Genomic DNA, 15890 nt, shown 5'->3' with positions numbered 1-15890 from the left:
CTCAGATTGTCCCTGTTGGAACATATAATGGTCTTCCCTACTGGATTTTGAAACACCTGTCTAGCCTGAAAGGCTAGGGCAGAGGAAGATAACTCTCATTAGGGGATTATGTTTAGGGCCACACCACTTCTGGTATCTCATGGTCACATTCAGCTACATTTTAAGAATACTGCTGAAAATCAGCATTTTTTGCCAGTATGATCAAGAGCAAGGTTTTACAAACAAAGCTGACATGTTTAGGACTCTAAGCTCTCTCCTTAAACTAAACATTTAATCTCCATAATAAAATATTTTTACCCTTCCCCAAGCAATACTTTTTAAGTCATATACAGACTGAAGTAAATAGGTTTTGTTTACTTTTATTACAAAAAAGTCTCTTACAGAACATTCATTAAAAGTCTTAAGCACATTACAAAAAAAACTCCACAAGTTTTGCATCATGTGTTTCAATTACACATGAAGTTCTACGTTATTCATGGATAATGACACTGCCACATCAAACAATTCATTTTCTACATGGATATCACTTTGCTATAGCAAGCATCTTCACAACCCTTGAGCACACAGTATAAAATCCTAGACAAAATCCTCCAGCTCACAATTAGAAAAGGAATTTCTCTACAATGTATCAAGTGGCATATTGTGGAAAGGAAATTAAATTTAAAATTAAATAAAAGAATGTGGAATACCGTATTTTTGTCTAATGAACATAATAGTATACAAATCCCAGGGAGAGTAACTTTTAAGCTTACTTCATACCTCTCAAATTAAATATATAACTATTCTAGGAACATGCTGGCATTGCACAGAATCGCAGCTAAATGATTTCTGCATTCTATGGAAGTATCTAGTAATTCCACCTGTGTGGCTGGAGGTTTTGGTCACAATTAAGAAAATAGCCTCTATTACATTTAGTGATATCCAATTGAGCCATACTCTGAGTAGACCATTTGAAATTAATGAACTAAAATAAATCTATTGATTTCAAAGAGTCTACTCCAAGTATGACAGTTGGATATAACCTATCATGTCCCATCAGCTTTGAGGCAGACTATTTAGATGACCAAGAGCCAGTGTGGCATAGTGGTGCAGCCTTTCCCAACCAGTGTACCTCCAGATGTTGCTGGACTACAATTCCCATCTTTCCTGACCATTAGCAATGCTGGCTGAGGCTGATGGGAGTTGTGGTCCAACAACATCTGGAGGCACACTGGATGGGAAAGGCTGGGTTAGAGTGTTGGACTACGACCTGGGAGACCAGGTCGAATCCCCACACAGCCATGAAGCTCACTGGGTGACCTTGGGCCAGTCACTGCCTCTCAGCCTCAGAGGAAGGTAAACCACCTCTGAATACCACTTACCACGAAAACCCTGTTCACAGGGTCGCCTTAAGTCGGAATCAACTTGAAGGCAGTACATTTAATTTTATTTAGATGACCCAGTATCTACAACTGAGCAACAACTTTTCATTTACTCATTCCTGCTAAAATAAAAATCACTTACAAATAAAAGAGAATGAATGCTTTTTAGATAATTATTAGAGAGCATTTGGAATATTCTACATTATGGTAAAACACACACATTTAGTGAGATTTAGAGAAGATTGTGATTAGTAGTAATATCATTTTTACATAAAATTTAAAGTTTACCTAGTACTGGAATACACATTTTAACTAAAATATTCCCTTGGAAAATTTATTACTTTAAGATATAGAAAGTAAGTCACTTTATTTATTAGCTAACACAGGGGTAGCCAACTTGATGCCCCTCAATGTTGTCAGACAACAATTCCTTTCATTCCTGACCACTGGTTGTGCTGGCTGAGGCTATGGGAGTTGCAGTTCAACAACATCTGCAGGTCACCACACTGGCTATCCCTGAGCTTATTTATTTATTTCCATTTGGTAATCACTTCCCATAAAATATCTCAAAGCAATTTCACAACAAAAATATCAGCGATAAAAACATTTAACAGAGATGAGGTTCCAGACTGGGTTAGGTAGGACACTGCAGATTCTAGGACAGCAGTCACAACCTCCAGCCATCAGGCCTAATTAGGCTCTCCCCATTTGCCCCAAGACAAGTCCACCTGCTGTACACGACATCAATTTTGACATTGGGTACAGAGAAAGTACAGATGTGGCTGGCAAAAAAGGATTTCCCCTTCCTGTATGCCCCCAGGGTTCCTCAAAATCCCATCTGGAGGGTCCCCAACCCTCTGAGGTAGATTCAGAGGATGCATGGGAGGCCGCAGGGAAGAGGATGGAAAAGTGAAATCCTGCAGCACAAGCAGAAGTCTGTTCCACTCACAGAACAACAACACTGGGCACAGCCCACAGTAACTGAGAAGGTTAAAAGATCCAGGTATTTGGAAATCGTACAATAACGGTTTTGTGAAATCTTTTCCAAAGTATTTATTGGATCCAAACATTTCTTTCCTTTGACAAAGGGAGTCCTTCCATCCAATGAAAGGAGCCTTTGGATCCAATCCTCCATATTTGCTTAATTATAATTAATCTATCCTGTTTATGTAATTTATCTTTGATGTTCTGTGTATTTAAATTTTGTTTTGATTTTCTGTTCCAATTTAAATAGAGGAATACTTTAACAAAAATATCAAGGACAAAAAAAACAAAAGAAAAACTAGCGACCTCTTTTTTATTGTGATGTGTGGGATGTATATGTAGTAACGGTTTTCTATACGATAGAGATAAACTTGGTGAGATGCAATGAAGAAGGACTTTCTGTAGGATACCAGATAAACACAAACATATTTTTCTGAGCTGACAGCCACATGTATCATGCAATTCTGTCTTAAAAGGTAACAAAACTACTTCATACTGAAATGAACATACAATGTGAAGAGCAACACCTAGCTTATTCATTCACACTCAGACCTGCGGTACTTCATGTACTAGAGTTCATAAAATCAGAACACATAACACAATCACGCAACCCTGCTCACCACACTATCCTTCCTCCCTCGAATGGCACGGTCACAGGATGCAACGCTCCGTGCTTCATCATCTGTAAACTATAAGATTCAAAGAAAAGTAATTAACTAACTTACGGTTAGATAAACATTTGTTTGGATCAAAATTAAGTAACACACAATGTTAATGACAATTAAACATGCCAAGAAAGAATATCTTCACAATTCCTTGAGGACACCACTGTTAATAGCAAAAACCCCATCTTTATTACAAAAGGAGCTGCATACAGAGCATAGAATAAGGATCCAAGGGGGAGTGAAACAGTGCAACTCTGAACACTGCACACAAACACATTACACCCCAGCAGAATCAATTAGTGTGGACTAAACTACGAAGTATTGGGGTAAAATACAAGTTTGACCATGATATCTCTATGTGCTTTTATTTTCCCTGACAGGAGTGAACGGAAAGTATTAATTTATTATACAAATAAAAGAGGTTAATTTGGGAACATGACTTGCTTACCCTGATTCTGACTTTTATGACCCTAGTCATGGAAAATCAAGTGCAACATGCCAAAGAAATTAAAGCTATTTCACTTTTAAAGTACACGTCATCTGCCTTTCTGATGTAATGTCCAAAGCAAGATTCATCGGTCTCTTAGTGAGAGTCATAAATGTCAGAGATCAACCATGACATAGTAATTCAAGATGGTTTACTGGACAAAGTGAAATGTCATGGATAGTGTAAACAATTAAACAATTTGGCTCTGATTGTTCCCTACATGGATACTACATCCAGACACAGAGAAATTCCCCTATGTTATATTGGGAAGACAGACTGTTACAGGGAATATTAAGTCCTAACATGCTTTCCATATTCCTACCTAGCCCTTCCTACAATAGGGATGAGGAACCTCTAAGCCCATGAGCCTATTTAGACCACCAGGCCTCCTGATTTGGCCAAGCCATGACAACAGGTGTGGGGCAAGTCATAGCTGGGTCAAAAGGGGATTGTAGGGACCTTCCAATTATGAGGGCTTCACAGAACAGCACAAGCATGAACAACCAACTGTTTATTGGCCCTTGAAGACAGCTCTGCACAGGCAACAGACAGATGACTCTTGGGGCTTCAAAGTGCAGCAACAATGATCAGTTTGCATCAGCTCCACTAAGGCCCAGAGGAAGCATTTTGAATCAATTTCTCTGTAAAGGGGAAAATGTTCCATGTTTAGGAGCATTTCCCCCTCTGCTGATACTTCAAAAGGGCTCCCTTTAACTGCTGAGCAGTGGGTAGAACCCCCTTTGAATTTTGACAGGTGTTAATCACATGACCTATCAAAGTTGGCCTGTGGGGGAGTGGAGCCAGCCAAATCCCCACTCCTGTCTTTCACTGTCAAGGTGTTCATAGTGCTTAATTGAAAAGCACTTTCTGCTCCTCATAAACCCCTGAGCAAACTGACTCAAAAACTAATCTTAGGTAAAAGACACAGTGGGGAGTGTCTGCTTCAATACATGTATTGAAACATTAACATTTTCCTTCAATTTTCCTTTAGCATTATGGTAATTTTGAAAGTTATCTTCCTTCTACTACTGCTGAAGCACATAGATGCTTCATATTCCACATTCAAAGGCATATTTATTTATTTATTTATTTGATTGATTGATTTGTATCCCCCCCTTCCTCCCAGCAGGAGCCCAGGGAGGCAAAAAAGGCACTACAAACACTTTAAAACATCATAAAAACAAATCTTAAAATACATCAAGACAAAGCGTTAAAAACATTTAAAAAACTTTTTAAAAAAGGGTTTAAAAACATTATTAAAAAACATATTAAGCAATTCTGACACAGACACAGACTGGGATAGCTCTCAACTTAAAAGGCTTGTTGAAAAAGAAAAGTCTTCAAAAGGCGCCGAAAAGATAGCAGAGATGGTGCCTGGCTAATATTCAAAGGGAGGGAATTCCACAGGGTAGGTGATGCCACACTAAGGGTCCATTTCCTATATTATACAGAACGAACTTCCAGATAAGATGGTACCTGCAGGAGGCCCTCACCTGCAGAGCGCAGTGATCGACTGGGTATGTAAGGGATAAGACACTCTTTCAGGTATCCTGGTCCTGAGCTGTATAGGGCTTTGTACACCAAAACTAGAACCTTAAACTTGGCCCGGTAGCAAAAGGGCAGCCAGTGCAATTCTTTCAGTAGCGGAGTGACATGTTGGCAATACCCTGCTCCAGTGAGCAGTCTCACAGTCACATTTTGCACCAGCTGCAGCTTCCGGACCAACCTCAAGGGCAGCCCCACATAGAGCGCATTACAGTAATCCAGTGTGTAGATTACCAGTGCGTGGACAACAGTGGTCAGGCTATCCCGGTCCAGAAACAGCTGCAGATGTCTTATCAGCTGAAGCTGGTAAAAGGCACTCCTAACCACTGAGATCACCTGGGCCTCTAGCGACAAAGATGGATCCAGGAGCACCTCCAGGCTACGGACCTGCTCGTTCAGAGGGAGTATGACCCTGTCCAAAGCAGGCAACTGACCAATTATCCGAACTCAGGAACCACCAACCCAGAGCATCTCCATCTTGCTCGCATTCAGACTCAGTTTATTGGCCCTCATCCAGCCCACCACCGAGTCCAGGCAGCGGTCCAGGGCTTGTACGGCCTCTCCCGATTCAGATGTTACAGAGAAATAGAGCTGGGTATCATCAGCATACTGCTGACACCTTGCCCCAAATCTCCTGATGACTGCTCCCAAGGGCTTCATATAAATGTTAAACAGGATGGGGGACAAGACGGTACCCTGCGGCACCCCACAGCACAGCTGCCAGGGGTCTGAAAGACAGTCACCCAATGTTATTCTTTGAGAACAACCCTGGAGATAGGATCGGAACCACTGTAAAACAGTGCCTCCAATACCCATCTCACCAAGTTGGCCCAGAAGGATACCATGGTCAATGGTATCAAAAGCCACTGAGAGATCAAGTAAGAATAACAGGGTCACACTCCCCCTGTCCTTCTCCCGATAAAGGTCATACATCAGGGCGACCAAGGCCGATTCAGTCCCATAACCAGGCCTGAACCCAGACTGGGATGGGTCAAGATAATCTGTTTCATCCAAGAGTACTTGCAGTTGCTGCGCCACAACCCTCTCAATCACCTTCCCTAAAAAGGGGTATTTGCATTTGCCTAGAAAGGGGTATTTGCAACCCGTTGGTAGTTGTCACAAACCAATGGGCCCAGGGTGGGCTTTTTTAGGAATCACCGCCTCTTTCAAGGCAGCTGGAACCACTCCCTCCCACAATTATGTGTTGACCACACCCTGGATCCACTCGGTCAGACCCCGTTGGCAAGCTTTAATAAGCCAAGAAGGTCAAGGGTTGAGAGGACAAACTGCTGGCCGCATCATCACAAGTGCCTTGTCCACGTCATCAGGCCGCATCAACTGAAACCGTTCCCAAGAAGTTGCAGCAGACGTTGCACTGGACACCTCATTGGGGACTACAGTATATGTAGTTGGACATCAAGACTGCTACGGAGGTGAGCAACTTTACCCTCAAAGTGCCTTACAAACAATTTACACTGGGCCTCTGAAGGGTCTAAAACTCCATTTCCTGCAGTTGATGTTAACAGACCCCTGACAATACAGAAAAGCTCCACTGGACGGCTAATTGAGGATGCGATGGAGGCAGAGAAGTAGGCCTTCTTTGCCCCCTTCACCGCCACACAGTAGGCATGGTTATGATGTTTTACTCGTGCCCCATCAGCCTCACAGGGTATCTTTCGCCACTTGCGCTCTAGCCATCGTCCAGCCTGTTTCATTGCCCTTAGCTCACTGGTGTACCGAGGTGCAAGCCGGGCTCCACAGTGCCGGAGAGGGCACTCGGGGGCAACCGTGTTGAGAGCCCGACGTGCCTCGCTGTTCCACAGTGTGACAAGCGCTTCAACAGAGTCACCTGCTCTATCAACTGGGAACTCCCCCAGGGCATTCAGGAATCCAGTGAATTCCATTAGTCTCCAGAGGCGGACCATCTTAATCTGTCCACCCCCCATGTAGGGGAGGATCGGAGCCATAAGTCTAAACTTCACCAGTTTGCAGAACTAAATCTCTACACAGATTCCCAGAATGAGAGCCAAAAAAACTTACTATATTTCTGATTAACCTTTGACATTTTTCTTCTGTCAAATCATAGCATCATAGGACAGTAGAGTTGGAAGGGGCCTAAAAGGACATCAAATCCAACCCCCTGCTCGAGGCAGGAATCCAAATCAAAGTATTCCCAACAGATGGCTGTCCAGCTGCCTCTTGAATGCCTCCAGTCTCGAAGAGCCCACTACGTACCTCTCTAGGTAATTGGTTCCATTGTCATATGGCTCTAACAGTTAGGATGTTATATTTTAAATTCTATATGAATATATATTTATATACTTTTAATACTGTTTTTATTTGCTAATATATTTTAAATGTTTGGTATTGTATCTTGTGTTGGCCTATGGCCCTACAATAAACTTGATGATGATGATGATGATAGGATGTTTTTCCTGATGTTCAGTCGAAATCTGGCTTCCTGCAACTTGAGCCCATAATTCCATGTCCTGCACTCTGGGACAATCGAGAAAAGATCCCAGCCCCCCTCTGTGTGACAACCTTTCATTTACTTGAAGAGTGCTATCATATCTCCCCTCAGTCTTCTCTTCAAACTCCACAACCCATGCAATTATCAGTAGGGTGATTCACGCAAATGGTGAAATAGAAGAGTATTATTAGTCAAAGGAGAAAAACTTTTAAGACATGCAGTAATCCTCTCACCACTGGACTACTTCGTGCCGAACTTGCTCTTGAAGAGTAACTGTATTCTGAAGGCTAAAATCAAAGTTATAAAGAGAAGGAAAAGGAAAATATTTGGTTTTTCAGCTACTTATCTTCACAAAAAGTATTTTGTAGAAACAAACAGAAAAGCCCCATACACTTACAGTACGATAACTACATGGGTGATACAATCCATCACTATTTAGCGATGCCTAAAGAACAGAGAAAAGGATATTTCTATTTACAGTATTGGAGAACAAAAACATAAGTTTATGTGGTCTGTAAGCATTGCTGTTATGCAGTAAATCCTCACATTTATCAAAAGAAAGCATGTCTCTTTCACTAAAAATTGTGTTTTTCTGGGGAAATGATATTGGATTGTAAACCTGCAGACACAGATTTAATATAGTGCCTTTAATACTAAATATATGGTAGCAATAATATTCACATGTCCTTTGATATTCATAATGTAAAAGGTTATTCCTTCTGGCATCAGTTTTTCCCATCATTCAAGGAATCTTGCCAAACTATCCAGTTCCAAGCATTGCAAACATAGCAAGTGGTTGCTTTTTAAAATAAGAAACTTATCCATGTGTTTAAGATTTTTCTTCCACTTCACCCAGCTTTAAACACAAAATTATTCTAATCCAACCCACCATCTTAAAACAGCACAGTCAGCACTTAAAGCACCCATCCACTTGCTGAAAACCTCTGAAGATTCTGCAGACACAAGCAGCCTTTGTTTATTCCAGAAAGGTTGTAAACTTAACACACATGTTCAAGCAGTAGTAATTTGTTTATTTCTCATGCAGTGCTAACAAGGCTGTAATTAACCTGAAGCTTGTCACATTTTTAAGCAGAAACACAGTAAATTTCAAGCCACACTACAGGAAAATACCAGTAGGATTTCATCTTGTGAATTTTTCTTCTATGGTTCCTTCCCAACTACTAGTCTTAAAATCAGAGAAGTATTCCTCATTACAGTCAGGGGGAGGTATATTTGCTCCAACTCCTTCCTATTATCTTCAGTTTATTACCTGCCTCTGGAAAGGTTGTATGTAGAGCAGAGGTCTGATACTCCAGCATTCTATGACCAATGGTATAACTTGTTTTAAATAAAATACTCCTCCACATGATTCAGACACAGCCACATGGAGCAATTGTATCCAAGATGACAGAAGGAAACTTCTGGTGATGATTTGCAGAAACATAGAAATATCACTTTGGTGAATCTCCATGAGGATTCTTGTCTTTCCACCCTAGTCAAGTATAACATCATGCATCTTTAGTCCCTGTTTTCCCCCATTGTTCAGGCCTCTCCCTTCTTCAACTTGCTGTTGCTCACTTTGTTATTGTCCCTACTGCTGGCCTTTGATAGCACCCAGGTACAGAAATCTAGCAAATGAAGCATTTTCCATTTATTTTCATCCCCAAAATGGCTTTAACCCTTAAATCTATGCTTTATGCCTACTGGGTTTCCTTTAGAGGCACTGGAACAGTAAAAAAGGGAGCAATTCTACCTGTTACCAGCAGGTATACGCCCTTTTATACTTACACTTCAGTCTATTATCTCCATTTTTGGCCACCCTGCATTCCTATCCCTTAGCTTCCCTAATCCTGAAGCTTCCTAGTGAGCTTCACAGCCTCAGTCACATGTCCTTGATATTGATGACTAACCTTAGCATATCAGTGAGCATTCCACATCACAACAGCTTAGCCAATTACTATGGAGGGTTTTGTCACTGGTTCAGCCGCAGGAAGGTATTTTAGTGTTTTAAAAACATACACTGAAACATCTAAAATAAACACTTGGTGGATGTGGCTCTTTGCTTTGTATTTTGTAAGAGAAGCATTCACACCATGCCTACCTGAGGGTGCCTTCACATTTTTAATACAATAAAGGTAAAGGCACAATTAGTGCTGGAATATTGCATGCCTGTACAATGGTTGCCTAGGGTTAACATTTTATGGGTCCCAAAGGAATTAAAGGAGCTGCAATTCAGCCTGTGCAGGCTACTCTGATTGCCATAAATATACCGTATATTCCGGCGTATAAGACGACTTTTTAACCCTGGAAAATCTTCTCCAAAGTCAGGGGTTGTCTTATACGCCGGGTGTCGTCTTATTAGGGTTGCCATATTGCCCGGATAGCCGGGTTTTACCTGGATTCTAAGCATGCCACCTGGCGCCCGGCTAGCCCCTTAGGTGGCCCGGATTCTCAGCTTTCATTTAAAAAAAAAATTAAGTTTCTAGGTGGTGCGGTTCTCGAGATATATATAAAAACGTCAGGCACCCCCCCCAGTTAAATCTTTTTTTAAACTACTGTATAGCACTTCGTAGCTTTAACCCCGCCCGTTCAGGATTTCAGCCAATCAGTGAAGTGTTTGTTTGGTGGCAGTGTCTGCAAAACTTCATTGCGAGGCCAGAAAATGGTGGTTTCCCCTCCTGTTTATCTGAAAATCTCATAAATTGGGTAGGTATATACATTTCAGTTTTTCCCCCTGTTGTGTGTAGGAGTCAGATCCTGGGCAGTGTTTTGAAAACCTTCCCAATAGTTGCTTTTGGGGGTAAAAACAGTGCTAATCCCATATGTCCAGAGTAAATCCTATTGAATTCAGTAGGAATTACTTTTGAGTAGACATGATTATGAATGTGCTGAAAATCAATGGGACTTTGGAGTGAATGTAAAAAAGAATTGTGTTTGTGTTCTCTTTCTGCCCCCCCCCCCAGTCCTATTTTAAAGCAAGTAGGCAGGGCTTACTTAGGTATTGCAGTTTTTATTCTGTAGGAAACTAATACTGATTTTTCTGCAATGACCAATTGGTTTGACAATAAACTATTATATGGGCTGTATGTATTTATACATCTTCAGTGTGTGCGTGTGTGTATGGAGTCTTTCCAACACCCCTGTGAGGTAGGGCTGGAAACCAAGGCAGCTCACAACAAGAAATAAAGCCATTTAAAATCCAATAAGCATAAAAACAAGTATAAACAGTTGCAAAACAGTGTAAAGTGGCATGATTTGGAATTTTGGGTTGTGTGAATGAAGTTGCTTATCACTTGAGGTTGCATTTCTGTCCCTGTTTGAGTAAGCCCCATTGAATACGCTGGGACTTGCTTCTGAATAAATAAATTTAGGATTGCACTATAAATATCTTTACAGTTTGTGTAAATAATAAATATATTTGATAATTATGCTTATATAAATATTTCTTCATTTATCATATTTTTGGTTAGGAATCCTGACTGGTTGTGAGATGCTTAGTTTTTTGCCTTATAGGAATCTTGTTGTGGTTGGTATGGTATTACATTTAGGAAAGTGTTACTGCCTTCTGTATTTTTTTTTCCTATTTGCATTTCACTTATCTTTAACCTCACTCCGTTACAGCCATAGAAGCAACAGCAGCATATGCAAGATAATTAACTCCCATTAGTGATAAGAACAAGAATTTATAATTATTATTTCAATTAAAACAAGAGGCTTATCAATACTTTGAAGAGGACCAGATATTTATTTTCTTTCTGAGCCCAGGACTGGGTCTTTCATGATGCCCGGTGTGTGTGTGTGTGTGTGTGTGTGTGGGGAGCAGGAGAGTAGTCGATAAGACAGACATCCTGGCATTGATAATCGAATTAGCAAGGTATGTGTGGGGTTGTTGTACACTTCCAGGCTCAGTTTCATTTTGAGTATGGAGGTGGAACCTGTGTAGAAGTGGTTATCAAAGGGAGAAGAAATTTTGAGTTAAGCAAAGCTCTGCTTTTATAAAACCTAAGAAACATACAGTACTTTGAATGTCTGAGTGCCTGCACCAGTGGAATACTGGAGGAACTTGTAAAACTTGCTGCAACAGTATTTAGAACTGAGCATGTGGTGTGAAAGACTCCTTTTCCTAACATTTTGGCTTGTTTTTCTCTGATTGTGTATTTTTATTGTTTTTACTATATTTGTAAGCTGTGCTGAGCTCTGTTTTTAACAGCAAAAGGGCAGGATATAAATTCTCTTAATCAATCAATAAATACTCCATAGTGTTGGAAACTAGAGTCTAGGCATTTAATGTTGCTTTTAAAAAAAAGATTTCTCACATCTTTCCCCAGTTTTTGGTGCTAATTCCTAGGCACAAAAACAAAACAACTGGACAATCCAAATATTAATATTTATAAGTTTATAAGTGACAGTTTTCCTGCTAAGTACCTGCATGTCATAAGCAAGGGTAGTCTTATACGGCGAGTATATCCCAAACTCTATATTTTAACTGGAAAAGTTGGGGGTCGTCTTATACGCCCAGTCGCCTTATACGCCGGAATATACGGTATATGCGCTTGGAATTCTACACACTGGTGGAACAACTGTGAGACCCAAATCTTCCAGCCACAACTCAGTAGAAGAGACAGTGATGAAGCTCACAAAGTACATACAAAAACAGTTTATGATTAACAATACTCATATGCATATTACAATTGACAAAAAGGCATGAAATCCAATATAATTTGGCTTAAAAAGCCAAGAACAGACTTGACAGCCTGCAGTACATTTAAGCTTCATCTTTCCTCAAGATTTTTTTCAGATATTGTTCATCTTTATATTACTGCATGCTTAACCTAGTATTTTCCAAAACAGAACACACAATACTCTCAAGCCACAGTACCCTCAGAATGCAAGCTTAGGACAACCATGCAGATCTGCATACGAACCAAACTGGCACTTCTTATCAAACCAGTGTTTACATCTGGAGACACCTATAGAGGAGAGTGTTGTTTTTAGATTTACAGAGCCTTGTAACTCCTAAATGTGGGAATACATTTATATCACACACTACTAACCCTGTAACTCTTAGTTGTTGCCAAAGGATCATTGCATAGAGAAGATGACTGTGACGAGAATAAGACACTGTATTACATTTAATGCCACACAAATGAAACATATTGTTCATAAAATATACACATATCAACATGCAAGTATTCTTATGAAGTGGCAGCATAAAAACAAAGGAAGACCAAATAATTTAAAATTAGCAGGAAAACACCAGACTAAACATTCCATTAGTTGTTTAATCAGGACTTACCATACAAGTCTCCACTTTTTAATTTTAAAGCTATTTGTGCTGAAAATCCATTAAATGATTACCCACAACTCCAAAATTTGTGAAATGCATAGACAAGTTCAAAACAGTTATACCACAAAAAGTTAAGAGGATGCAAGTCTGAATTCATCAACCTAGCATTACTTCTAACCCATAATTTGATTCATATAGAGATAATCTATGTAAAACAAAAAACCCCAGCAGATCTGGAAACCTTATGATTACCAAATATTGATTTGTTAATCTAAACAATCAAAATTCAAGCAAAGCTCTGCTGTTATGGTTATGTTAGTTGTCATGCTCTAGGTTTTTTCTCAACAGATTTCTTCAGTAAAAAACAAATAGACAAACCCGAGGATGGTAGGTAGAAAGCGGTTTGCTATGTCTAAGGCTGCTGTAATTTCGTTGGTCGTGGTAAAATCCAGTCTGTCAAAAATATATTACAGAGTTGTAAAGGTATTCAAACTCAAAACACATAAGGAAATATTGACCTTTACTTCAGGATACAAGAAATATGACAAGTTGTGATGCTCTGAAATACTGTATATTAAATTTAAGAGACGCCAGCAGCAGTTTATATACTAATGTGCTTTATGTCATCCTCATAGTGTACATGCTTTTTAGGGGCAGATGCCTTTCCCAAATAAAGCTTTTGTATTGGCCTATACCAATGATATCCATTTTTTACACTGGACAAGGATGGTATCCAATGTTGTCCCGACTACTGACAGAAGCCATCTGTTAGAAGAACTGGGAAGGCAGCAATTTTTGGCAATTTTCCCTTCCCCCTGAAGTCCACACCCCAGCAGCTCCCTAAACCTGCTCTGGAGGGTTGGGGGACTTGCCTCCCTTCCGCAGAAGGGACACCGTTGGATGTTGCCCAAGTATCTGGCTGATAAAAAAAACAGAAAAGCTACAAAGTGACTGGAAACTATCTTCCAATAACTGTTCCAATAACTTTAAGTAGCAATGCCTCTCCCACTGTTGCTGTTAACTTCACTTTGGCCATGTTCACTATCACATTAAGCCATGGTTTAAAGCAATGTGCCTCAGGCTTGCATGTTCCACAGTCATTCCAAATAATGACTTCGGAAGCTTTTACTGTTGGCTCCAGTTAACCACAACTTTCTGTTTGGTCAAAACCAAAGACTGTAGTTTACACTGGCCCAGTTAACAAGTAGCACTAAACCATGGTTTAGCCCTACATTGACAAAGAAGAAGGAGTCAAAACCAAGTTCATGGTTACATGCTCCTCCCTTCCCTCTACTACTCTTGCATAACCAGGAGAAGGACTTCATTAGCATTTAGCTTCATTTGCCACAAATTCTGGCTTGTCATGTCAAATGGACCAGAGATCGTGCTTTATCACTAACTCTGGTTAAACAAGCCAGTTCTGCAACCAATGGTTTCAAGTCCACTTGTTTGAAACTTATCACTGTTAGTGTAAAGTGCAATCTCTGGATTGAATGAAACAGGAAGCCATGGTTAATTAAAATCAGATGTAAAAACTTCAAAAGTAAAAGCTCCTCATCTCAGCCAAGTGAGATGAGGAGACAAGTATGTAAGCCTAAAGCTTGCTGCTGCTCATGCAATCACACTAAACCATGGTTTAGCACAATGCATGAATGTGGCCAAAAATACTTGCTTTTAACTTTTAAGTTAAAATGTAAGCTTATATTTAAATTAAAAATGCTTTTTTAAAATGAAAGCTGAACTACTCACTGCAAAGTTTCTTATAAGACTAAATAGCAACTTAAGCCTGCTCCAAGAGAAATCAAGCTTCAGTGTCCATCTGCAAAAAGTTATCCTAACTTAAGCATTCTCAAATTGTACACATTTTTTTTTAGAAATCAAGACATTTAAGCTGTGTTGCAATAATTTACTTAAGTGGTTTCATGTGTTTACTTCAAGCCAAGTATCTGACCTTATATAGACTGTTCCTCAATGGAATGCCAAGCACTCACTACTGAGGGGCTTAATTAAGTAGATCCCTGTGCAGCTGAGAACAAATACAGAACTAGAAATAAAACTTCACTTTTATGAATGCAATGCTAAGGTCAAGAATTCAAAATATTTCAGAAAAAACTCAGAAAGGGACAAGAGAAAAAAACCAAATGACAAAACATATTGGGGAGAATATAGCAACTAGGAAGACTCCACTAGCCTCTTACTAGTCTTAGGGTTTATCATTCCCAACCACCCTGTTCACATTTTAATGCTGCCATTACATAATTTTGGCAAAGTGTCTGCCCAGTCAGCAAGATCTCCAGGTTAGTAGAGGCATCTTATACAGCCAATATATCAAGTGTATGTGGCAACATATTGTATAAAGAAACCAAGAAGAGGTAAAATTATAGCAATCCCTAATTAAAAACACTAACCAAAAGATCTTTATGAGAGCTAGAAGACTTCTTCCCACCATAAGAGTCTCCATAAGTATGGCTCTGTTGAGTAAAGAGTTATAAAGTTACTCTCAAGGAACAGTAGTTTCCACAGAAACAATTCTAAACCTCCATGTGATCAGTTAAAAACAAATGTAAATATAAACTTTATTAACCATTCAACTACCAAAAAAGAAAAAAAGAGAGAATTGAACAGAACGGATAGGCAGAAACAGCACATTGATTTGTACAGTAGGGCCACACTCATACAGCGGGTTACGTTCCAGACCCCCGCCTAAATGTGAAACTCATTCAGCAGAATGGCACCCGATGCCCGAAAAACGTCATAAAAGCAGAACAAGCGCCGTATGAGTGGGGCCTTACTCTAATTGAAAGCCGCTGTATTAGCGGACCGCCAAAAAGCGGGGCCCTACTGTATTGTATTACAACTGCAACATATCAAATGTACTTATTTCCCCATTTGTGTATTACTCAATACCACACACTAAAACACATTCACATGGTTCATCAAAAGGTGCCAAGCACAGAAATGATAAATGACACGTTTATCATTATGCTTAATTATATGCAGAAAGCTATCCAAGTTCAAACACAAATGCAAGAGTTGAAACAAAAGAACCCCTCACAAATACAAACTACCAGACATAATTAAAATTAGTGGG

The 15890-nt window shown here is 39.9% G+C and overlaps 1 protein-coding gene across 21 annotated transcripts in view; it reads right to left on the bottom strand.

Moving 5' to 3' along the window:
* The window catches only part of LRRFIP2 (LRR binding FLII interacting protein 2), a 105708-nt gene that overhangs the window by 43867 nt on the left and 45951 nt on the right, over nt 1-15890 (bottom strand). For 14 of the 21 annotated variants that reach the window (XM_061586792.1, XM_061586796.1, XM_061586807.1 and 11 more), the window contains 7 exons: nt 15208-15270; nt 13178-13252; nt 12567-12614; nt 12438-12482; nt 7910-7957; nt 7746-7799; nt 2966-3034 (listed from right to left, as the gene is read on the bottom strand). The exons of 6 other annotated variants lie outside the window; for them this stretch is intronic. In XM_061586792.1, the coding sequence (XP_061442776.1) occupies nt 2966-3034; nt 7746-7799; nt 7910-7957; nt 12438-12482; nt 12567-12614; nt 13178-13252; nt 15208-15270 (402 nt within the window). The remainder of the gene's footprint in view (nt 1-2965; nt 3035-7745; nt 7800-7909; nt 7958-12437; nt 12483-12566; nt 12615-13177; nt 13253-15207; nt 15271-15890) is intronic. One more of the 21 variants, XM_061586799.1, reaches the window with a different exon arrangement.

The sequence above is a fragment of the Rhineura floridana genome, chromosome 10 (assembly GCF_030035675.1).
Source record: "Rhineura floridana isolate rRhiFlo1 chromosome 10, rRhiFlo1.hap2, whole genome shotgun sequence".
In the NCBI taxonomy this organism is placed as follows: domain Eukaryota; kingdom Metazoa; phylum Chordata; class Lepidosauria; order Squamata; family Rhineuridae; genus Rhineura; species Rhineura floridana.
The sequence above is the reverse complement of the archived record's forward strand: the minus strand, read 5'-3'. Positions and strand labels throughout refer to the sequence as shown.